General features: G+C 30.2%; 1 protein-coding gene across 4 annotated transcripts in view; it reads left to right on the top strand.

The window, feature by feature from the left end:
- The window catches only part of LOC118185077 (golgin subfamily A member 2-like), an 83014-nt gene that overhangs the window by 4378 nt on the left and 64219 nt on the right, over positions 1 to 14417 (top strand). For 2 of the 4 annotated variants that reach the window (XM_035354867.2, XM_035354868.2), the window contains 5 exons: positions 669 to 836; positions 919 to 968; positions 1870 to 1998; positions 7450 to 7663; positions 10675 to 10870. In XM_035354867.2, coding sequence (XP_035210758.1) covers positions 669 to 836; positions 919 to 968; positions 1870 to 1998; positions 7450 to 7663; positions 10675 to 10870 — 757 coding nt within the window. The remainder of the gene's footprint in view (positions 1 to 668; positions 837 to 918; positions 969 to 1869; positions 1999 to 7449; positions 7664 to 10674; positions 10871 to 14417) is intronic. The other 2 variants (XM_035354869.2, XM_035354870.2) reach the window with 1 other exon arrangement.

Below are 14417 nucleotides of genomic sequence, written 5' to 3'. Positions count from 1 at the left end.
TAATACAGTTTTTTATATTATTTTGTTTTAAAATATAAAATAGCAATTAAATCCTTCTGGTTGCAGAATTATTTTTTCGGCGGAAATCTTTTGGCTATTGCTTTTAGCACTGATTGAAAACCGTTTTCGCCATTAACAGCTTGAGCTTGGCGCCATATAAATTCGATAAGGTACGAGTCAAGATGATGACGGGCTGTTCCTCTCTGTTTTTTGTTGCGCCATTTGGCTGAGCCCCACATGCACTCTACATGTTGTGTGTGAACGCCCGTGTTGGGATCCACAAAGTTATATTTGTGATTAACAGTTCCATGCAGAAATCCAGCATTTTCGAACTCCCTTGTATTGTATCCTTTCCAGCAATCCGAATAAATGATGCTTCCTTCTTTGATATTTTCACAAATTTTTTCCATGAGGGTAACGGCGCTTCTGTTAGATACAGTAACCAAAAAAGTAATTCTGCAAAAAAGTAATTAAAGTATTTCAGGGCATTCAATCTAACCAGTAAGAAAAATAATTTCTTTACGAAAAACTACGTAGGGTTGCCAAATTTGGCAATTTATGCGAATTTTGGCCTGATTGCGTTAATACGTAAGTACCAATTTTTTTTTATAATTTAAAAGAATGTATTTTGCATAGTTTGTTTTAAGATTGCTTTTTGTGTTTGACAGCTTAAACAGTTCCAACAACAGAAACGAGTTCGCCAGAATAAAATTTGTGACTCTGACAAAACGAAAATTACGAGGAAAAAAGCGAGCCCTTTAAAAGACGACTCATCATTTGAGAATTCTGCATCCAAAGGCACAGTCTCTGAACCATCTGCAGTAATACAGCAAGAAGTATACATACCTAATTTTTATAAAAGTTTCAGAATTTTGTCATCGTAGACCTGTATATATTAGATATTTCTCATTTTTCCAGGTGCCTTCAACTCGGAAGTCTAATGGTGATTTAGAGCAATCAAAAAATAAGTAAGTAGCTAAAATTTCGGTACTTACGTGGTGGCCCATAAAATTTTTCTACCATCAAACCATGAAATTTGGTGGAGATCTCGCCAAAACTTCACTAGTCATTCTTATGGAATTTTGAAGGAACTGATATCTCTTTATTTAATACATAGTTAATATTTGACACACTTTGTAAAAAGGCTTTTGCCGATTTCTATTTTGTTCACGAAGTTCTACGATTTTACTAGAAGTTCTATTTAGATCACTATCAGTACAAATTTCCCGCAGGTAATTGTTTCAGTCTGTGTCTGTTTTGTCTGCATATTTAGCTGCCCATATTATGCCCATTAATACACACTTTTTTTTTAAGGTAAGATTCCATAGCTTTGAAAATGATCCACTGTCTGCTATTCTGTAGAAGGCAGGTCCCAGATTTTACTAATGTTTGTTTTTTTCCCCTTTAAAATGCGAGAAAAATTACAGTGGTAAAAAGTTAATTTATAATCTGGTTCTTGGAAACAAAAGGTAGCTTATCAAGAAGCAATTAGTGTTACATTAAATGAAATCACAGATGTTATTAGTGAGTTATTACACAGTGCTTGTCCATAATTGGCATTAAATTGCACTGCTTGGTTATAGTTTTGTAATCAACAGGATAATATATAAGTACCAAAATTTCATATGTCTAAATGCTTTAATTATATCTTTTTGTTGCTGGCACTTGTGAAATTGTTATGGAATGTAATTTTTTATTGTTTTAAAAAAATGTACATAAATTCAAATGTACTGAATGCTAGTCATATTGCTTATGTAGATTAGTTTGGAAAGTAGAGTTAAGAGCATAAAGCTGAGTTTTGAATTGAACTTTATCATATAAGTTATCTTAATTTCAAAATTTAATTTTATAGCTTTATTTTATTCTCAGAAGTTCCAGTAGCTCTGCGCTCAATGACAACGCCTCCAGTAATGATATTCAAGAGTCAACGCATGCAGAAAGTTTTAATTCTGGAGAAATTCCAAAATCAAAATCTGATCTAGCTTTAAATAATTTAAAGTTAGTATTTTTTTTTTCGGTATTGCTACATACTACTAAATACATTTGACAGTTTTTATTTTTTATTCTCAATAATGTAAAAAATTTAAAATAAAATATAGACCACTATAATATCAAACATATAAAGGACTTGATAAGCATCTGCATTTCACATTTGAATAGCATGTAATGAAAATTGATTGGAAACTTAAGCTACTTAAGCTTAATAAAATACCTCGTTACAGTAATCCATAGCTGACAACTGTCCCGGTTTTACCAGGAGACTTCTGGCTTTTCAACACATCTCCCAATCTACTGGTAGATTATCAAATCTCCGAATTTTTAATTCTTTATCTTTCACTAAGGAAAGCTACTAAGCTCGGAGTTTCATCGTACATTATGGCCCACTAGTGGCCAAGCGGTAAAGTGGCTGAACACTGGTAGTCCGGTCCGAGGTTTGAATCCAGGCATCCTTCCCCTTAGGCAGATAGCCCTCGAGGCTTTGCCATAATCACACATACACTCATACATTATGCAACCCAGTTTTCCAGTTAATACTCTTCATTGCTTATTTTATAAATTGCTTCTATGATCTTATTCTACAAATCTTCTGTTATCTATGAGTGTGGCTTAATAACATAACCAAATATTCTGTCTTGATCATATAAAAAATAAACCACTGAGATGAAATCAAGTGAAGAGAATAGCTAAGCAGTTGGTGAAGTTATACTCATCCATGTGTCTGATGCTATTTATCTGCTATCACATATCTAAAGTACTATCTATGTGGTATTAAGCATGATATTGTGTAGAAACTGTATAAATAAGTTTTTTATGTGTTATTTATTTTATATTTTAATTGTATACATGCTAAATTATTAATTTTTATAGCAGTGCAATGATTTTTAAGTTCTTTGTATTATATCAAAAATATTTACTGTATATGGACTTCTTTTCTTTCGGTTCCAAACCAAAGTACTATTCCAAACATGTGCTGGAATATCTGGCAGAAAGCCAGCTTGGGATCAACCAGCTAAGTTAGGCATACTCATCAGATTACTGGATCTAAATTGTGAAGTTTTTATTAATTTTATTTATTTTTCAGGTAAAATTGTTATGTAAATGTATATATGTATAATCTAATTGTATAATATTAGAGTATCAATAATAATCATTGGAAAGCATTAGAAATAATGTTAGTTTTTTGACAGAACGTTTTAAAATTGTTTTGCTTCTGGTACCAGAGCCATGCCAATATATTTTTTCATCTGAGGCAAAAAGGTAAATACACATCCCTATAAATATACAGTACAAAGTCTGAAATCCGGACGTCCATTATTCAGAATGATCTAAAATCCAGACCTCAAGGCCACAAACTTTTTTTTTTTTTTTGGTGTGCTTTATGCATGTGCATTTCATTTTTCCTTCCATAATAAAACGGGGAGATTTTCACTTAAAAATTCCAATTCTTAATTTCACTTATTCACTAAATAAAATACAGTCAAAAGTCATTAATCCGGACTCATCGGGACTTCGGCGATTCCAGATTATAGATCATCAGTTTAAATCTGGTAAAATGGCATGCAGAAATTATAAAATTAAAAATATGAAACCGTAATTTACGAAATAAAGAACAATTATGATCTAAAGGGTGTCAAAATTTACAAAAAAAAGCTTAATATTTATTTGTTTACTTTATTAAACATTTCTTTCAATATAAATTGTTTAAGTTGCTTCGTTTTTTATGTGATAATACATTCTCTTTAATTCTATAAACAGACATAATTTCTTGTTCAGTTACAAGTTCCGCTCTTCAAGTCCTATAATTGCTGTGTCGAGGATACCGACTAATTTGTCAATCGAAATTTTTTCGTTTTCAATAACCTCTGTTACTTTCTTCGCTATCGGAAGCGAATTATAATGACGAGGCATTTGATTTAAATCATATCAAACATGAGTACATCGAGATGAAATACTACATTGAGTAAGCAATTATAAGCCAAATAAAATAAAAATATCTGCCCTTAAGATAAGGATATTGCTGACAGATCAACTTCCAATTTATTGCACGCAGCCACAGCGTTAAAGATAAACAAAGTTTAGATAAACAAACGTTAAAGTTTAGATATACAAAGGATATGCCTTTATCCATTTTTTGCAGCAATTCCTCGTTTTGTTTAATGGACTCTGAAAGATACTTTTGCTTTGTATATCCTTTACATATTAGTAAATATATATCGGAAATTCTATTTGACATAATCGAAAGTTCAAGCTTACTTTTATAAAATTGCTCTAACAGTCTGCAAAAAATAATAATCCGGATCCAATTCGAAGATTAAGGAACAACGCAATCTGCAACATTAACTGAAATAGATAATTAGATAATTTTAGCTTAGCTTATCCCGTCCGTTATACATTAAACGCGCATTCGTAAACGTATTTTGCGCACACCCAAATTCGCAGCGGTAAAGGTCTTACATGCATGTGTCAAAGAGACGCATGCGCAGAAAGTTTGTAGCTTTGAGGTCCGGATTATAGATCATTCTGGATTATGGGTGTCCAAATTAACGACTTTTGACTGTACCTCGTTATGGAAAAACACTCATGTAAGCATAAATTTTTTAGATTAATAATTTGGCTCCGTAGCTGAGTATCTGCTTGGCATACATCTCAAATGTTCCGTTCAGTTTACCGCTGTTCGCCATGTTTACCGAAACATTCACTTATTTTGTTTCCCTGACGCTGACCTGGCGAGTCATTATTTATTGTATTTTGCTTTCATCACCACATGTTTATCAATACATGACAGCTTCAGTAATAACTCGTGCAGTGATGTCTAAACATTTTTTTATATTAGTAATTGAATAACAAGAGAATGGCAACCTTTTATGCTAACATTACACTTGGCATGATTATGGATTTTTAAATGTTCTAAGAAATGTTGACGAGGAAAAATTCAACAAAAATTTCATTTCATATGCTAAATATAGATTTTGTTAATGAAATTCATAGGCCCAAAGATCACATTTAGTGCTATTTTAATTAAGAATAACTGATATGTTATTCACAGAAATCCAAATGTGGCGGCAGAATATGTCGGCACCAGATGGCAGAATTTAGTGAGGAAGAAATTTTTGGAATTTAAGGCAACATTGCATGGGAAAATTAAGGGATGAGAAGTTTTTTTATGATTTAGGATGGATGCAAAGTTAAGGTGCGGTGAAAATTTAGAACTTAGGAAGACGCTTTGTAGCAGAATTTAGGACTCGTAGAGACTGCACTATGTGGTATTTAGCGCCGGCCATAGATAAAGCGTTAAGTATATGTGGGAGTTTATTTATTCAGGATTCAGATTAGTTTTAAGCATGTGCAAGAAATAAACGACATACGAGTAAATAACTAAGCTAATACAATTCAGGCTTAATTCAGTACGCAATAGGAGCAAGACAAAATTTAGCAAAACAGCTTAGCTTTCGTCACCAACTTTGTGATATACAGCCAGTCATGTATAACGGACACTATTAAGCTAGGAAAAAATTATCTTTACTGATTGTAAGGCATTTCAATTAATGTAGTGGACTGCGCTGCTCCGTAATCTTTTAGTTTGATCCAGCTTATTATTTTTAGCAGACTGTTATTATTACGGCAATTTTTTAAAAACTAAGCTTGAACTTTTAATTATGTCGAAAAGAGTTCCCAATTCCGGAGCTCCCAAGGATCTACAAAGCGAAACCATGTTTCGATGTCCATTAAACAAACAGTGAAATTGCTGCAATAAATGGATAAAGGCATATCCGTCTCAAAATTTTACGAGGAGTATGACATTTGAAAGTCAACTGTATATGACGTAAGAAAAAAGAAAAACTAACTTTTTGAATTTTTTGCGGAAGCAACTTGAACAACTTACATTGAAAGAAATGTTTAATAAACAAATATTAAGCTTTTTTTTTTTGTAAATTTTGATACCCTTTAGATCATAATTGTTCTTTATTTCATAAATTATGATTTCATATTTTTAATTATATAATTTATGCATGCCATCTTACCAGATTTAAATTAATGATATAATACCCAGAAAAATCCCAAATCCGGAATCACCGAAGTTCCAACGAGTTCGGATTTCGGACTTTGTACTGTATATATATATATCTATCAAAATAGGTAAATTTGTATTAAACAAAAGTAAATGTATTAAATCAAAATATTATAATTCTTATAGCATAATTATACCATAATTCTTGAAGTATTTTTTTAATCATAGCTTTTTAAATTCCGAAAAATAATATAGTCTATTATTTATAACTTTCAAATGAAAATGTTAAGAAATTCGTTTTTGATAAATAATAAATAACATTGAAATGCACGTTGCATTAATTTCCAGATTTTCTTGCAGTTCTTCCTATTATTTTATTAATTTAAGTTTGCCGAAGCCTTTTTTTCCTGTAATAATAACTGACAAATTTAAAAACGCAATTAAAGTAATTTTCGAATTCATATGGCCAGTTTGGCACCCCTTCTAGTGATTCACCTGAGGCAAGTGCGTCACTTGCCTCACCCTTGTCCCAGCTCTGTCTGGTACCCTTACATTTTTTTACTTAAGATTTCCTTTAGTTACAAGAACATACATTTGCATGTTTATATATATATATATATATATATATATATATACATTGTATGTTTATTAAGTTTATTGGACAATATCTAAAGTTTACTTTTAAATTTTAAGAATGTATTGATATATTTAAGCTTTAATCGTTTTTTGAAGGAATTTAATTATTTTCCACAGCTATGTATAAAAAGCAAGTTAGACTGGTACATATTTGAAATTTTGGGTCAAAATACCTATGTTAGAATAATGTTATATATAAATCTAATATATATCCTAAGTTGCACTTTCGAAAGATGAAAAACGCAGTTTGAATTTTGTCAATCGGCCCAGTGAAACGGGAGATATAGAACTGTGATCCCCATTTTTTTGTGCAGTGTACCAGAGGGTGGGGCTTTGGAAATTAGATAATATTCAAATTATAATGTTAACCACAGTCACATTAAGCAGTGTCTACTGTATTATTTATATATTTTGTACGTTCATGATTCCAGTGTTTAGTGTTACTCGAGTCATGAATTGGGATGTGTTAAAATTTACGCAACTGGTTGCATTGTTGTCGATTTTAATTCTATCTTCAATCATTTATAATTTTAAAATTTGTATGTTTAAATATATTCAGATATTTATTTCATATTTTTAAATTCATATTTTATTTATTTATCGTTGCATCTGTGTTTTAAGTTTATTTTGAAAGACTGCCTTCTCTTCCTTTAGACTTTGCCTTTCAAACATTCTCTTGCTTTATTCAGATTAAAGTGAAGTTTAGAATGTTATTGCACATTAAGCCATTGGTAACTAGTTTGTAGCATAAATGATTTCAATATTAAGTGTACACTCATGTATTTATGTAATTTTTATTTTAGAGAGCTTTCATCTACAGAGAGTCTGCGTCAGATATCCTTGCATTTAAATGGTTTAATGTCTGAAACTGATGCTTTTATGAATGGTAGCATAGAACAAGATGAGCAAGCTGAATTTGAAAGTAAATCATTAGAAAAAAGAAATCAAGAACTTGCTCAACTTGTCAACAATTTACAACAGTCTAATGATCAGTTGGAGTTCCAGTTGCAAGATCTGGTAATTTTAGTTTCTTTATATTGTAGCATTAAAAAGCACACAGATGTGAGCAAAGCTATGAATATTTAATTTGTTCTAGATGCTGATACCGCGAATATTACTTTATGCAATATGTCATAAAATGTGTGTGAATATATTCCATTATCTAATTTGTAATATATTTTTACAAATTACTAATTTCTTGTTTATCTAATGAAAACAAAAATTTGCATTTTAAATTATAATGCATCATAGCAACCATCTCTGCTTGTTAGATTACTGAATCTTTCTACATCTTAATTTAAAGCTTTTATTAAGGGAAATTTTTCTTAGCAATAAGTTCAGAAAAATAATGAAAACTTCCTTTTCTCAACTTTTAGTGATTTTCAGCATAATTTTTTTAAATTAAATTTGTAATGATCTGAATTGTCTTAATCTACTATAAACATTTATAGATTTTTATATGAAGATTCAAGCAATGTTTAATCAGTTAATATTCTTTAACATCAGTAAATGATACGTTAATAAGTTTATCCACAAAACTGTATGTACACTAATTATTAATTTTATTTTTATCACATTTAAAAAAAACTTCTGTTTAAAGTTTTTCTGTCTTATTCAGGATTTTCTCAGAGTAAAAACATAAGAAATTTATGAAATGAAATTAGCCTGAGAACATAAAATTTATTAATCACTATCAAATTAAATATTAACACATTTTATATCAGAATAATATAAGTAGGTCAATAACATGAGTTGTGCATTATTTAGTGAATTTAAGTAAGTCAGGTTTCTTTTAAAAGTACGTTGCAATGCAGCATGAAAACCTCTCAGGCAACCCCAGTTCTTGCAAAAGAAATTCTTGGTTTTTCGTCCTTTTAAGTTGCAATGTCCTTTTAAGTTGAGGATGTAGGCAATATTGCTCTTCTATCAGAATCATATCATAGAATGCTTGTCCAGGAGTTGCTAGTTACTTTTAAATCCTGTCCCCCCCCCCAGTGCTTAGTACTCTAAGGATTGTAAATTTATTAACTGAACTTGTTAACCATTTATAAAAGTTGAGCAATAGTTCTACATTTTTTTAATCATATTTCAGAAAAAATCATGTAATATTTATATTTGGAGCATAAAAATTTTTCTAAAGAGCCATACAACTTTCTGTTTTAAATTTTATTCTTCTTTCAACATCTAAAGCATAAGGAAAATATTTTTTTTTTATGATAATATCTTTAAATTTGCTTTAACCCGTTCACAACGGGCATCTCTTACTGAAGTGTTGTCTTGGGACGGTGCGTTAACCGGATGCAATGTCCTGTGGGGACGGGCAATTCGCACTGCTATGCCTAACTTTGGAAAAAAATTCGTATAAATTAAATTTTTCATCTAATTGTTTCAACTTTTGGTACATTATGAGAAGAATGTTCAGGTAGTTGTCAGAATTAATTTTAAAGCTTTATTATTATATTTTCCATAAAAATTTTATAAAATACTCATTCTAGAATAATATAATATTCCCCTTATCCCACAAATAAATATATATGGAAAAATATCCTAACAATCACAGATTTTATTTAACACAACACACAATTAAAATTAAAAAATATTAAAACTGTCTTTCATAAAAATTCAACGAGCAAACAACGAAAAGTAAGCAATATTTCAAAATGAGACAGTGTATGATATTCTTTGAAACATGGGTGTAATCAAAGTCCAATTTTGCATATGTCACAGGAATATAATATCTGCTGCTATTTTACTCAGCAAATTTGACTCATTTAGCATTTGTATATGTTCTACAGTCAGATAGTGCTTTCGTTTTGCCATTAAAAAAAAAAAAAAAAAAAAAAAAAAAAAAACTTTCACTAAGCGATACAAAATAGTCTCAACGCCAGAAAACTCAGAGAGTAATAAAAAAGTCTCTAATCATAGAACATCTACTCCACTACAACAGGATAAAAAAATAAAATAAAAATAAAAATAAGAAAAATTCATAAATTAAATTAAAAGTATTCCAGAGCATTGAGAGCATGTTCATTTTATATAAAATGATGCAGTAAGAGCCATTACATTACTCAACATTAATGAATTAGCATTTGTGTATATTCTACGTTTAGATACTACTTTCATTTGCCATTTAAAAAAAATATGTTTCGCTGACAATAAAAAATATTAATCTCAAAGCCTGGCAGAAATTTGCATCTAGTTATATATATATCTATCTATCTGATAATAATTGTTCTCTTGATGGAAAATGAAAACAATTCACGTTTAATCATGCCTGAATTAAATTCCATATTAATTTAAACTCACATTTTGGTGGGCACAATTCACTTGGTACTCCAATCGTGCCTATTTCTTATATGCCTAGGAAGGGAAATTTTTTTGTTATTGTAATTCTATTTAACAATAATTTACACACATATACTGCTTTAAATTGAATTCACTAGATTACTGATGGGATGACACACATTAGGGAAATCTCCAGTCTGAGTGTATCATCACACTGCATAAACTATTGCCCCTGGAAATCTGAATCATTTTAGACTATTTTAAACTTAACATTATACATACACATAACCACCGTCCAGGTGGGAAAGTGGTTAGTGATTCTGACTGCTGTACCAAAGAGCTGGGGATCGAATTATGGAAAAGGAATGGATGTAAATCGTCTTTCCCCTCATAAGAGGCAATGATGGCCCACCTGTTAGGTGACTCCATATAAAAGTGACCACCACTTCCAGTCTTAGTAGTGGCCAACACATATGATGGCTAGTGTCTGCCATTAGAAATTTAAATAAATATATTGGATTGCTGATTTGGAGGTCTGCATGTTAGGTCATTCCAGGTACTGGACTTCTGGGTTTTAGACTTTATACTGTATTTAATTAGAATGTTTTGTTCACTTTTTATTAAGGTATGCAAGTTGAATTGAAATTTTACCATCTTTTCTCAGATTTTTATTTGTAATTTCTTCTTCTTCATGATATTTTTTCTTGCCACAATAAAGTAAAATGAATAATACTGTTATGTAGAGAGCAAAGAATAAGCGTTTGCTCCAGAATTTTGAATTAGAAAAGAAGGAACTTCTAGAAAAATCACATAAAGAGCAAGTAAGCCTCAAAGACCAGCTACAAGTTCACATCCAGACAATAGGCATTCTTGTTGCTGAAAAAACAGAGTTGCAGTCTTCTCTTTCACTTAGTCAGCAGACAGCTAAGCAGAAAGCCGGTGAGTTAGAACTCTGAATCAATCATTTTTGGTTTCAAATTCAAAACCTATTAATAAATGCCTGGGTTTCTCCCAGAAATAATGCTCATTTAACTCTTCTGCTTTTATAGTCAACATGTTAATTCTAACACTCATATATAAAGACTTTTGTTTTCAGTCTGAAGTTTAAATAGATTTTTTTTAAATCTTTAATTGTTTGTATTTATTAGTTTAGCTTACAACTGATTTTTTACTGCATAGTGGTTTCACTTAGGATGGTGGTGATCTGTTTGGTATATATGCATGGTGGTGGTGAGATCTGTTTAAGTATATAATTCTTTCAAAAAAAAATTGTGATATTTATATCTTCCTGCACCATCAAAGCTTTAGATATTGATCTCTTAACCTTCAGAATTTGAAAAAAAAAAAAAAAAAAAGAAAAAGAAAAAAAGAAAAAAGTGCATTTTCTGGCTTGCATTGTTTTCAGTTTTTGTTTTTCATGTATGTCAGCAGTGTAGCTGTCAACTTTTCACTTTTATCATGCCTGAATAAAAGTGGAAAGCTGTGAAAACTTTTATCAATTTCTTCTTTTAAATTTTTTATTTATTCTATATTTAAGAACTCTTTTAATACTTCTTATATCCTATCTAAAATTTAAATTTGATTATGTTAAGCATGAAAGCATTCCTCCATTGTTATAATTTGCTTGGGGGTAATTTCTGTTTGAATTTTCCGTTATGTACACTATGTTCTTGGTAAACAAATATGCATCTTTCAAAAAATATGTAATAAATGTGCAGAGTTGTTCAGCTACTCATACAAAATTTGATAACTAATTATTTTTGTTCATGGAAAATCAGGGAAATTAAAGGCTGAATTTTAACATGAAATGTTATTTTAATAAAAACAGAAGTACTGTTCAAATTTTGTTTTTAAACTATGGTTAATTTAAATCTTATGATAATGTGTATCAATTAAATTATAGAGATAAAAACTGAAGAATATTTAATTAAATTAATGCTATTAATTTTGTTCAAAATTCCACAAAATGAATTCGTAGAGAGAATGTGTATCAGGCAGGAGTGGTAAGCAGGAAAGCACAAATTAAAAACAATTTGAAATGAAAACTTTGAAATCCAAACTGAAAAGAAGTAAGTAAGAAAATAATTATAAAAATAAATAAATAAATAAAAATTAAAATTAGAAAACTTTTCAAATTTTATATTACGCCCAAACGACATTTTTTTTTTCATTTACAGACACGTACATGTTTCGAGAGCATTTGGGCACATTGGTCTTAAAATATTTTAAAGCAGCATAGCTTCAGAATTTCTGATAAACAGTCTTGCACGATGGAGATAAAATTCCATACAGTGTTGCCATTGCTTACTTCAAAACAGTCGATTTTTTTAATCAAAAGTTCGTTAGAATTTTACAGAATATGAAATAGGCAATAAAAAATTTCTAAATTTCGTCTTCCTAGTGCCCATGTTTCGGTGAAGGACTATGTTATTCAAAATTTGATTACTTTTAAGTACTGTAGTTTTTTTCACAATGCGACAAACATATATACATTTGTGTAGATTCTTAATTATTTAGTTTCTTTCAATATAATACAGGGTGCTAACATTTGGTGGCCACAATTTGAAAAGTGATACAGCTATTTACAGTGATTCAACTCAAAATGCCGTTTTGAGAGTAATAGCCCTTCTGGGTTAAAAAAAAAATAATAATTAAAGGTTCATGATCCTTGTCAAAGACAAGGAGTAGCAGAAAAATTTATCAGAAGAGCTACGTGTGAATTATAGTTTGATGAATTGCAAGATTAAAAAAAAAAAAATCAGATAAAATTTTCTTTTCAAAGAAAGTAATCAAGTGGGAATATATACAAAGTTCAGAAAAAGACATTTATCAAGTTCTCACCTGGCCTGATACAACTCGAAAGAAACAGTCAAAAGTCGTTAATCTGGACGTCCATTATCCAGAATGATCTATAATCTGGACCTCAAAGCTACAAACTTTCTATGCATGCATAAATGCGTTATGCGTTTACGCATGCGCATAATACTTTTACGCATACGCATTTAATGTATAACGTACAGTTTAAGCTAAGCTAAAATTATCTAATTATATATTTCAGTTAATGTTGCTGATTGCGTGTTTCCTTAATCTTCGAATTGGAATCTGGTTTATTATTTTTTGCAGACTGTTAGAGCAATTTTATAAAAGTAAGCTTGAACTTTCGATTATGTCAAAAAGAATTTCTGATTCTGGAGCTGCTAAAGATTCTAGAAAGCGAAAGCATGTTTCAATGTCCATCAAACAAAAAGTGGAATTGCTGCAAAAAATGGGTAAAGGCATATCCTTTTTTCTAACCATTCCGAAATCTGTTTATCAATGTCACGCTGCTCTGTGGGGGTGAAGGGAAACGTTGCGGCGCGCAATGAACTGGAAGTTGATCTGACAGCACTATCCTTATCTTCAGGGCAGATTTTTCAGCTATTCAGCTCATAATTCTTTACTAAATGTAGTATTTCATCTCAATGTACTTAGTCTTTGATATGATTTAAATCAAATTCCTCGTCATTATAAATATCATGAATACAGTGCTTGACATTTTTCATTGAACAATGTCTAACAAACATTTTTATTTCTAATGAGATGTTTGAGATTTGATGACATAAGAGATCGCTTTTCTAAAAGGGAAATAAATAAACTGGCTCCAATAAGATATGCCTTTGAAAAGTTCGTTGAAAATTGTAAAAAAGTTTAAAGTCATAACAGACCGAAAATCGCAAATTTGCTGCGCTATGTGCGAGACAAATGTTTGTGGTAAACACAGCATGATTATTTGCAAAAGAATGTGAAATGTAAGTTTTATTTTGAAATTATTGCTGTAAAAATTTAATATTGCATAAATAAGTACCAAGTTTCATTTACGCTCAAAAAGAAATCAGTTTAATTTTTGTTGTTAATGATAAATAATTTCAGTCTTAAAATTGTTTTAAAATACAATTTTATTAGACTTATTAAATTAAAAGTATATTTTATACACTCTTTTTTATTATTTAAATGTTTTTCTTCAATTACATAAGCAATTTTTATTTTGTTTTGTTAAGAAAAATGCTTCGGGCCTACGGTGCCCGACGCACATCCTCACATAGCTAAAAGCAGCGCGCGTCTTCGCAGTTTAATGCAGTACAAAGTCCGTAATCCGGACTCGTCGGGACTTCGGTGATTCCGGATTAGGGTTTTTTCTGGATTATAGATCATCAGTTTAAATCTGGTAAGATGGTATGCAGAAATTTCAAAATTAAAAATATGAAACCGTAATTTATGAAACAAAGAGCAATTATGATCTAAAGGGTATCAAAATTTACAAAAAAAAAAAGTTTAATATTTATTTGTTTACTTAATAATACTTAATAATGTTAATATTTGTTTGTTTACTTTTAATAAACATTTCTTTCAATGTAAGTTTTTTAAGTTGCTTCGCTTTTTGTGCTAATATTTTCTCTTTAATTCTATAAACAGAAATAATTTCTTGTTCAGTTCCACTGTTCAAGTC

This window comes from Stegodyphus dumicola, chromosome 10, assembly GCF_044657685.1.
Source record: "Stegodyphus dumicola isolate Sdum_Otavi_A_Nest chromosome 10, ASM4465768v1".
Taxonomy (NCBI): domain Eukaryota; kingdom Metazoa; phylum Arthropoda; class Arachnida; order Araneae; family Eresidae; genus Stegodyphus; species Stegodyphus dumicola.
This window is presented reverse-complemented; position numbering and strand designations above follow the sequence as displayed.